The 13407-nt window shown below is 45.2% G+C and overlaps 1 protein-coding gene across 1 annotated transcript in view; it reads left to right on the forward strand.

Moving 5' to 3' along the window:
* LOC137258253 (cytochrome P450 2U1-like) overlaps positions 1–12146 on the forward strand; it is a 28607-nt gene extending 16461 nt beyond the window's left edge. Inside the window, exon 4 of the mRNA XM_067795854.1 lies at positions 11441–12146. Coding sequence (XP_067651955.1) covers positions 11441–11619 — 179 coding nt within the window. The 3' untranslated portion in view covers positions 11620–12146. The remainder of the gene's footprint in view (positions 1–11440) is intronic.
* The last annotated feature ends 1261 nt before the right edge of the window (positions 12147–13407 follow it).

The following is a 13407-nucleotide window of genomic DNA, read 5'->3' on the forward strand; positions in this document are numbered from 1 at the left end:
GACCACTCCTGTGTACTGATCACGACCACTGCTGTGTACTGATCATGACTGTACAGATCACGACCACTGCTGTGTACTGATCACGACCACTGCTGTGTACTGATCACGACCACTGCTGTGTACTGATCACGACCACTGCAGTGTACTGATCACGACCACTGCTATGTACTGATCACGACTGTACTGATCACGACTGTACTGATCACGACCACTGCTCTGTAATGATCACGACCACTGCTATGTACTGATCACAACTGTACTGATCACGACCACTGCTATGTACCGATCACGATTGTGCTGATCACGACCAATGCTGTGTACTGATCACGACTGTACTGATGACGACTGTACTGATCACAACTGTACTGATCACGACCACTGCTATGTACTGATCACGACTGTACTGATCACGACCACTGCTCTGTAATGATCACGACCACTGCTATGTACTGATCACAACTGTACTGATCACGAGCAATGCTATGTACTGATCAGGACTGTATTGATCGCGACTGTACTGATCACGACCACTGCTATGTACTGATCACGACCACTGCTATGTACTGATCACAACTGTACTGATCACGACCACTGCTATGTACTGATCACGATTGTACTGATCACGACCACTGCTATGTGCTGATCACGACCACTGCTATGTACTGATCACGACTGTACTGATCACGACCACTGCTATGTACTGATCACGACCACTGCTATGTACTGATCACGACTGTTCTGATCACGACCACTGCTATGTACTGATCACGACCACTGCTATGTACTGATCACGACTGTACTGATCACGACCACTGCTGTGTACCGATCACGAACACTGCTATGTACTTATCACAACTGTACTGATCACGACCACTGCTGTGTACCGATCACGACCACTGCTATGTACTGATCACCACTGTACTGATCACGACTGTACTGATCACGACCACTGCTGTGTACCGATCACGACCACTGCTGTGTACTGATCACGACCACTATGTACAGATCACAACTGTACTGATCACGACCACTGCTATGTACTGATCACGACTGTACTGATCACGACCACTGCTATGTACTGATCACAACTGTACTGATCACGACCACTGCTATGTACTGATCACGACTGTATTGATCACGGCCGCTGCTATATACTGATCACGACCACTGCTTCGACTGATCACAACTGTACTGATCACGACCACTGCTTCGACTGATCACAACTGTACTGATCACGACTGTACTGATCACGACCATTGTTATGTACCGATCACGACCACTGCTATGTACTGATCACGACCACTGCTATGTACTGATCACGACCACTGCTATGCACCGATCACGACCACTGCTATGTACTGATCACGACCACTGCTATGTACTGATCACAACTGTACTGATCACGACCACTGCTATGTACTGATCACGACTGTATTGATCACGGCCGCTGCTATATACTGATCACGACCACTGCTTCGACTGATCACAACTGTACTGATCACGACCACTGCTTCGACTGATCACAACTGTACTGATCACGACTGTACTGATCACGACCATTGTTATGTACCGATCACGACCACTGCTATGTACTGATCACGACCACTGCTATGTACTGATAACGACTGTACTGATCACGACCACTGCTATGTACTGATCACAACTGTACTGATCACGACCACGGCTATGCACTGATCACGACTGTACTGATCACGACCACTGCTATGTACTGATCACGACTGTACTGATCACGACCACTGCTATGTACTGATCACGACTGTACTGATGACGACTGTACTGATCACAACTGTACTGATCACGACCACTGCTATGTACTGATCACGACTGTACTGATCACGACCACTGCTCTCTACTGATCACGACCACCGCTATGTACTGATCACAACTGTACTGATCACGACCACTGCTGTGTACTGATCACGACTGTACTAATGACGACTGTACTGATCACAACTGTACTGATCACGACCACTGCAATGTACTTATCACGACTGTATTGATCACGACCACTGCTGTCTACTGATCACGACTGTACTGATCACGACTGTACTCATCACGACCACTGCTATGTACTGATCGCGACCACTGCTCTGTACTGATCACGACTGTACTGATCACGACCACTGCTATGTACTGATCACAACTGTACTGATCACGACCACTGCTGTGTACTGATCACGACCACTGCTATGTACTGATCACGACTGTACTGATCACGACCACTGCTATGTACTGATCACGGTTGTACTGATCACGACCACTGCTATGTACTGATCACGACCACTGCTATGTACTGATCACAACTGTACTGATCACGACCACTGCTATGTACTGATCACGACTGTACAGATCACGACCACTACTGTGTACTGATCACGACCACTGCTATGTACTGATCACGACTGTACTGATCACGACCACTGCTATGTACTGATCACGACTGTACTAATGACGACTGTACTGATCACGACTGTACTGATCAGGACCACTGCTATGTACTGATCACGACTGTGCTGATCACGACCACTGCTCTGTACTGATCACGACCACTGCTATGTACTGATCACAACTGTACTGATCACGACCACTGCTATGTACTGATCACGACCACTGCTATGTACTGATCACAACTGTACTGATCACGACCACTGCTATGTACTGATCACGACTGTACTGATCACGACCACTGCTGTGTACCGATCACGACCACTGCTATGTACTGATCACGACCACTGCTATGTACTGATCACAACTGTACTGATCACGACCACTGCTATGTACTGATCACGACCACTGCTATGTACTGATCACGACCACTGCTATGTACTGATGACAACTGTACTGATCACGACCACTGCTATGTACTGATCACAACTGTACTGATCACGACCACTGCTATGTACTGATCACGACAACTGCTATGTACTGATCACAACTGTACTGATCACGACCACTGCTATGTACTGATCACGACTGTACTGATGACGACTGTACTGATCACAACTGTACTGATCACGACCACTGCTATGTACTGATCGCGACTGTACTGATCACGACCACTGCTATGTACTGATCACGACCACTGCTATGTACTGATCACAACTGTACTGATCACGACCACTGCTATGTACTGATCACGATTGTACTGATCACGACCGCTGCTATGTACTGATCACGACCACTGCTATGTACTGATCACAACTGTACTGATCACGACCACTGCTATGTACTGATCACGACCACTGCTATGTACTGATCACGACTGTACTGATCACGACCACTGCTATGTACTGATCACGACCACGGCTATGTACTGATCACGACTGTACTGATCACGACCACTGCTGTGTACTTATCACAACTGTACTGATCACGACCACTCCTGTGTACCGATCACGACCACTCCTATGTACTGATCACCACTGTACTGATCACGACTGTACTGATCACGACCACTGCTGTGTACCGATCACGACCACTGCTGTGTACTGATCACGACCACTATGTACAGATCACAACTGTACTGATCACGACCACTGCTATGTACTGATCACGACTGTACTGATCACGACCACTGCTATGTACTTATCACAACTGTACTGATCACGACCACTCCTGTGTACCGATCACGACCACTCCTATGTACTGATCACCACTGTACTGATCACGACTGTACTGATCACGACCACTGCTGTGTACCGATCACGACCACTGCTGTGTACTGATCACGACCACTATGTACAGATCACAACTGTACTGATCACGACCACTGCTATGTACTGATCACGACTGTACTGATCACGACCACTGCTATGTACTGATCACAACTGTACTGATCACGACCACTGCTATGTACTGATCACGACTGTACTCATCACGACCGCTCCTATATACTGATCACGACCACTGCTTCGACTGATCACAACTGTACTGATCACGACCACTGCTTTGACTGATCACAACTGTACTGATCACGACTGTACTGATCACGACCATTGTTATGTACCGATCACGACCACTGCTATGTACTGATCACGACCACTGCTATGTACTGATCACGACCACTGCTATGTACTGATCACGACTGTACTGATCACGACCACTGCTATGTACTGATCACAACTGTACTGATCACGACCACGGCTATGTACTGATCACGACTGTACTGATCACGACCACTGCTATGTACTGATCACGACTGTACTGATCACGACCACTGCTATGTACTGATCACGACCACTGCTATGTACTGATCACAACTGTACTGATCACGACCACTGATATGTACTGATCACGACTGTACAGATCACGACCACTACTGTGTACTGATCACGACCACTGCTATGTACTGATCACGACTGCACTGATCACGACCACTGCTATGTACTGATCACGACTGTACTAATGACGACTGTACTGATCACGACTGTACTGATCAGGACCACTGCTATGTACTGATCACGACTGTACTGATCACGACCACTGCTCTGTACTGATCACGACCACTGCTATGTACTGATCACAACTGTACTGATCACGACCACTGCTATGTACTGATCACGACCACTGCTATGTACTGATCACAACTGTACTGATCACGACCACTGCTATGTACTGATCACGACTGTACTGATCACGACCACTGCTGTGTACCGATCACGACCACTGCTATGTACTGATCACGACCACTGCTATGTACTGATCACAACTGTACTGATCACGACCACTGCTATGTACTGATCACGACCACTGCTATGTACTGATCACGACAACTGCTATGTACTGATCACAACTGTACTGATCACGACCACTGCTATGTACTGATCACAACTGTACTGATCACGACCACTGCTATGTACTGATCACAACTGTACTGATCACGACCACTGCTATGTACTGATCACGACCACTGCTATGTACTGATCACGACAACTGCTATGTACTGATCACAACTGTACTGATCACGACCACTGCTATGTACTGATCACGACTGTACTGATCACGACCACAGCTCTGTAATGATCACGACCACTGCTATGTACTGATCACGACTGTACTGATCACGACCACTGCTATGTACTGATCACGATTGTACTGATCACGACCAATGCTGTGTTCTGATCACGACTGTACTGATGACGACTGTACTGATCACAACTGTACTGATCACGACCACTGCTATGTACTGATCGCGACTGTACTGATCACGACCACTCCTATGTACTGATCACGACCACTGCTATGTACTGATCACAACTGTACTGATCACGACCACTGCTATGTACTGATCACGACCACTGCTATGTACTGATCACAACTGTACTGATCACGACCACTGCTATGTACTGATCACGACCACTGCTATGTACTGATCACGACTGTACTGATCACGACCACTGCTATGTACTGATCACGACCACTGCTATGTACTGATCACGACTGTACTGATCACGACCACTGCTGTGTACTTATCACAACTGTACTGATCACGACCACTCCTGTGTACTGATCACGACCACTCCTATGTACTGATCACCACTGTACTGATCACGACTGTACTGATCACGACCACTGCTGTGTACCGATCACGACCACTGCTGTGTACTGATCACGACCACTATGTACAGATCACAACTGTACTGATCACGACCACTGCTATGTACTGATCACGACTGTACTGATCACGACCACTGCTATGTACTTATCACAACTGTACTGATCACGACCACTCCTGTGTACCGATCACGACCACTCCTATGTACTGATCACCACTGTACTGATCACGACTGTACTGATCACGACCACTGCTGTGTACCGATCACGACCACTGCTGTGTACTGATCACGACCACTATGTACAGATCACAACTGTACTGATCACGACCACTGCTATGTACTGATCACGACTGTACTGATCACGACCACTGCTATGTACTGATCACAACTGTACTGATCACGACCACTGCTATGTACTGATCACGACTGTACTCATCACGACCGCTCCTATATACTGATCACGACCACTGCTTCGACTGATCACAACTGTACTGATCACGACCACTGCTTTGACTGATCACAACTGTACTGATCACGACTGTACTGATCACGACCATTGTTATGTACCGATCACGACCACTGCTATGTACTGATCACGACCACTGCTATGTACTGATCACGACCACTGCTATGTACTGATCACGACTGTACTGATCACGACCACTGCTATGTACTGATCACAACTGTACTGATCACGACCACGGCTATGTACTGATCACGACTGTACTGATCACGACCACTGCTATGTACTGATCACGACTGTACTGATCACGACCACTGCTATGTACTGATCACGACTGTACTGATCACGACTGTACTGATCACAACTGTACTGATCACGACCACTGCTATGTACTGATCACGACTGTACTGATCACGACCACTGCTCTGTACTGATCACGACCACTGCTATGTACTGATCACAACTGTACTGATCACAACCACTGCTATGTACTGATCACGGTTTTACTGATCACGACCACTGCTATGTACTGATCACGACCACTGCTATGTACTGATCACAACTGTACTGATCACGACCACTGCTATGTACTGATCACGACTGTACAGATCACGACCACTGCTGTGTACTGATCACGACCACTGCTATGTACTGATCACGACTGTACTGATCACGACCACTGCTATGTACTGATCACGACTGTACTGATGACGACTGTACTGATCACAACTGTACTGATCACGACCACTGCTATGTACTGATCACGACTGTACTGATCACGACCACTGCTGTGTACTGATCACGACTGTGCTGATCACGACTGTACTGATCACGACCACTGCTATGTACTGATCACGACCACTGCTCTGTACTGATCACGACTGTACTGATCACGACCACTGCTATGTACTGATCACGACTGTACTGATCACGACCACTGCTGTGTACTGATCACGACCACTGCTATGTACTGATCACAACTGTACTGATCACGACCACTGCTATGTACTGATCACAACTGTACTGATCACGACCACTGCTATGTACTGATCACGACCACTGCTATGTACTGATCACAACTGTACTGATCACGACCACTGCTATGTACTGATCACGACTGTACAGATCACGACCACTGCTGTGTACTGATCACGACCACTGCTATGTACTGATCACGACTGTGCTGATCACGACCACTGCTATGTACTGATCACGACTGTACTGATGACGACTGTACTTATCACAACTGTACTGATCACGACCACTGCTATGTACTGATCACGACTGTACTGATCACGACCACTGCTCTGTACTGATCACGACCACTGCTATGTACTGATCACAACTGTACTGATCACGACCACTGCTATGTACTGATCACGACCACTGCTATGTACTGATCACAACTGTACTGATCACGACCACTGCTATGTACTGATCACGACTGTACTGATCACGACCACTGCTGTGTACCGATCACGACTACTGCTATGTACTGATCACGACCACTGCTATGTACTGATCACAACTGTACTGATCACGACCACTGCTATGTACTGATCACGACCACTGCTATGTACTGATCACGACCACTGCTATGTACTGATCACAACTGTACTGATCACGACCACTGCTATGTACTGATCACGACTGTTCTGATCACGACCACTGCTGTGTACCGATCACGACCACTGCTATGTACTGATCACGACCACTGCTATGTACTGATCACAACTGTACTGATCACGACCACTGCTATGTACTGATCACGACCACTGCTATGTACTGATCACAACTGTACTGATCACGACCACTGCTATGTACTGATCACGACTGTACTGATCACGACCACTGCTATGTACTGATCACGACTGTACTGATGACGACTGTACTGATCACAACTGTACTGATCACGACCACTGCTATGTACTGATCACGACTGTACTGATCACGACCACTGCTCTGCACTGATCACGACCACTGCTATGTACTGATCACAACTGTACTGATCACGACCACTGCTATGTACTGATCACGGTTGTACTGATCACGACCACTCCTATGTACTGATCACGACTGTACTGATCACGACCACTGCTCTGTACTGATCACGACTGTACTGATCACGACCACTGCTATGTACTGATCACGACCACTGCTATGTACTGATCACAACTGTACTGATCACGACCACTGCTATGTACTGATCACGACCACTGCTATGTACTGATCACAACTGTACTGATCACGACCACTGCTATGTACTGATCACGATTGTACTGATCACGACCAATGCTATGTACTGATCACGACTGTATTGATCGCGACTGTACTGATCACGACCACTGCTATGTACTGATCACGACCACTGCTATGTACTGATCACAACTGTACTGATCACGACCACTGCTATGTACTGATCACGACTGTACTGATCACGACCACTGCTATGTACTGATCACGACCACTGCTATGTACTGATCACGACTGTACAGATCACGACCACTGCTATGTACTGATCACGACCACTGCTATGTACTGATCACGACCACTGCTATGTACTGATCACGACTGTACTGATCACGACCACTGCTATGTACTGATCACGACTGTACTGATCACGACCACTGCTATGTACTGATCACGACTGTACTGATCACGACCACTGCTCTGTACTGATCACGACCACTGCTATGTACTGATCACAACTGTACTGATCACGACCACTGCTATGTACTGATCACGATTGTACTGATCACGACCAATGCTATGTACTGATCACGACTGTATTGATCGCGACTGTACTGATCACGACCACTGCTATGTACTGATCACGACCACTGCTATGTACTGATCACAACTGTACTGATCACGACCACTGCTATGTACTGATCACGACTGTACTGATCACGACCACTGCTATGTACTGATCACGACCACTGCTATGTACTGATCACGACTGTACAGATCACGACCACTGCTATGTACTGATCACGACCACTGCTATGTACTGATCACGACCACTGCTATGTACTGATCACGACTGTACTGATCACGACCACTGCTATGTACTGATCACGACTGTACTGATCACGACCACTGCTATGTACTGATCACGACTGTACTGATCACGACCACTGCTATGTACTGATCACGACCACTGCTATGTACTGATCACAACTGTACTGATCACGACCACTGCTATGTACTGATCACGACCACTGCTATGTACTGATCACAACTGTACTGATCACGACCACTGCTATGTACTGATCACGATTGTACTGATCACGACCAATGCTATGTACTGATCACGACTGTATTGATCGCGACTGTACTGATCACGACCACTGCTATGTACTGATCACGACCACTGCTATGTACTGATCACAACTGTACTGATCACGACCACTGCTATGTACTGATCACGACTGTACTGATCACGACCACTGCTCTGTACTGATCACGACCACTGCTATGTACTGATCACGACTGTACAGATCACGACCACTGCTATGTACTGATCACGACCACTGCTATGTACTGATCACGACCACTGCTATGTACTGATCACGACTGTACAGATCACGACCACTGCTATGTACTGATCACGACTGTACTGATCACGACCACTGCTATGTACTGATCACGACCACTGCTATGTACTGATCACAACTGTGCTGATCACGACCACTGCTATGTACTGATCACGACTGTACTGATCACGACCACTGCTATGTACTGATCACGACCACTGCTATGTGTATGTACTGATCACGACCACTGCTATGTACTGATTACGACCACTGCTATATACTGATCACGACCACTACTACGACTATGCTTGTCGTATGAGACGACTAGCGGGATGGGATGGTCAGGCTGGCTGACTTCTCACCGTTGACACATGTCATCGGTTCATAATTTGCGCAGATCGATGCTAATATTGTAGATCACTGGATTGCCTGGTCCAGACTCGGTTATTTACAGACCGCCGCTATATAAATGGAATATTGCTGAGTGCGGCATAGAACTCTCACTCATTCACTCAGAATTATAGTGGCAAGATAGGTTTCGCCAACGCATTATGTTGTATAATAACTAGAGTATCACAGATGGTGTGTAAAACTAACATGTAAATCTAATAAGCCATGTTTACAATTTTAAAAATACCCCTAGGAGTATATTTGCCCACCATGGGCAAAGGGCAAATTCTGGTTGCATGCATTGCACTGATTTGGAATATTTCAGTAACTATTCGCACACACTGTCACCTTAGTCGTAGCAATGGACAGGTTAAGACGGCGTCGAGAGAGTGAGAGCTAAGTTCATCCAGGCAATTATTCTTGCTGTTGGATCATCATTTATTAAAGAACAATCCATCTGGATGAGACCTCGAAGCAGGTGATGGTGGCAAAAACTCTGCGATGATTGGTAATGGTTTCAAAACTTCAGGATGACCTGAGGTGTTTTAACTAATATATTTACGAAGACAATACAATGTAAAAACAGCCTGTAGCTCGCCAACAACGGAATGTAAGTCACCATACGAGGGACCGTGGGAGGCAAAGGAATTGAAACGTTGATGTTAACAAACAGATGAGCGCGAATCCAAAGCAGTCTCCAAAGTCGTGTCGTGAATACAGCAACCAGTCCGTATATGCCTATTGTGCAGTTTTGGACTCTTAACAGTAGCCCCGCCTCACTACGACAAATTTGATCGCACTATTAGCTCTTCGAGAATCAGACCGGAAGTAAGGAGTAAGTAACTCTCACCTACCCTCAATAGGTCAAATTACACAGCCGAAGCCCCAGGTGTGAGTTCAAACTCAACACTTTAAGCTTTTGTAAACCTTAATAGATAAAGGTTAATTAATGTGACAAAAGTAACAAAGGAACATTCTCATAACACCTCTTTAAATACAAAGCAATGCCTTCACGATTTTCATCTAAGAAAATACTTCGTTCAATTGTCCCGATTTAGATATCCTCCGTATGCTTTTTTGATCGAGCAGAGTAGATTCTGTGTTATTTCGATACCGGCGTGTGAATTTCAAATTTGTTCATTAAATGTAATTAAAAATGAGTTCAACTCTTTGTTTGTATGTCATCACTACTGAGATGTCAGGCCAAAATATCTACCACGGTATTACTATACATTTCGAAATACATGGAAAGTTTATTTGTTAATAAACAACAATAGGACAAGAAATATACGCAAATGTATTGTGTACATCATCCATGCTTTTGTATATGTAAAAAACGATCAGTAAACATTGTGGCTGTGTGCCATTGTTGCTGCGTATTTCATCTAGATTTGTATGAAAGATGCTGATAGACTAGGGTTTGTATTGCCTGATACGTGTAGGAGACATAAACCCATATGTTTGAAATGTTTCAGGTCGAAGGGTTTGCCTGGGCGAATCAATGGCCCGGATGGAGTTATTCCTTTTCCTGACCACCATGATCCAGAGGTTCAAGTTCGTCCACGTGGATGGCAAGATGCCTTCTTTGGATGGAATCATTGGCTTAACCCATTCTCCAAGACCATTTATCATGAAAGCCATTCCCAGAGTTTAATCACTACTTTATGTTAGTGAGTGGGTAGAGTTTAAGCAGCATCGAGCAACTATCCAACACGGAGTTGCCAGTGTTTTACTATAAATGATCCCTAAAGGTTTCCGTAGTTAGTGATCCTATATAATCCTCAGTCATGTCATATCGAGGCCATGACCAAATTAGTCTTTTCGAACATTGGTATCATTCACATGCGGTATTCTTCGAGTGAAAGAAGGTTTTTGTAAAGACATTGTCACTGAAAAACTCAGGGAGTTCGTGCTCAGGCATTTGTGTCCGCTGTCCGTCGACATTGGCCTAAGATGACCATGTGTATTTTGACGATCTGTTGGGAAAATACGGTGGCAATGGTTCTTCCTCAAAGGTTTTTGAGACATATTGGTGAAACTCTTGTATAATCAGACCCTGCAGTGTATTTCAACAATGTCCTGTAATAACCCTTGCATAATGAGAAGCATTGTGTTTCTTGTTTCATATCTGTTAACACTAATACGGTCGTCATTAGCATATACAGTTGAGTAATGCTGAAAGCGTCCTTTCTTGAGCGGTTTTCTCTGTTTACAACTTTGACTGCCTACCCGCTGAGCTATATTACAACGGAACTGGTCTGCTTAAACCCTTTATGAGTTCGTAAGATGCTGAAATTACCGGTGAGTTTAGTTTTACGCCGATTTTACCGAATGACATATGAACCCATGTGCGGAATCAAGCCCGTCTCTTCGGCCTGACTTCAATGATGAAACATTATCACACAACACATTATAAGAAATTGGTTTAACAGTTCTATACTTTTAAATAATGCAGTGATTAAATGTGAATTAACATTATAAAAATCCTTCACTGTTTTAGTGAGTGTGTGAGTTAATATTTAACGTCACATCGGCAATCTTGCACCCATATCGTGACGAGAACATTCTTGAAAAGAGGAATTTATATATATAGTAAACAACCTGTCAACAAAGGACAGTAAAACAACTAGACTATCACAATAATAAATATAACTAGCGTGGAAAGTTAGAACTAATATCACTATTCAGACAATACAATAAAAACAGGCTATATAGATCGCCAACAGCTGAAGGTAGATCACCATACTAGAGGCCATGGGGACTTACATTACTTTTGCTACCTGCATGGTCCCTAGCTGGATTTACACCATCCCCTCAGCTGCTGGTGATTGTATGCAAGTCTTCACTGTTTTAATACTGAAATGCATTTAGAAATATTCTTGCAATATCACGGCGGGCAAGCCACACTTTTGCAGATTTGACAGACACAGATTTTAGGCAATGCCTTCAATGGGAACCACTCAAAGGAGTAATCTACAAAATATACTGTTAATGTAGTGAATATTATAGGTTCCTGGTTAGAATTGTACGGCAGCGTATTAGGGCCACGGTGAAAAACGTTTTTGGTGTCACTATTTCCTACATAGGCCTTAATATCTCCTACGTAAGACTTAGTATCTCCTACGTACGAGATAGTAAGTCCTACGTAGGACTTAAAATGCGTACTTAGTATCTCCTCCGTAGAACTTAATATCTCCTACGTAGGACATACTATCTGCCACGTAGTACTTAATATATCCTTTTAAAAGAACGGATTATGAAGTGTGGTTATTGAATTGAGATATGTTTGGTTATGCAGGACGTTAGATAGTAGAAATGCACGTGTGTTGCGTTTGATCTGATTGCAGTTATGGATGCTCTTTCTCTCTCACTCTCTCACACACGGATACACACAAGCACGTGCGCGCGCACACACACTCACACACACACATACACATACACA

This window comes from Haliotis asinina, chromosome 12 (assembly GCF_037392515.1).
Source record: "Haliotis asinina isolate JCU_RB_2024 chromosome 12, JCU_Hal_asi_v2, whole genome shotgun sequence".
NCBI classification, from domain to species: Eukaryota; Metazoa; Mollusca; class Gastropoda; order Lepetellida; family Haliotidae; genus Haliotis; species Haliotis asinina.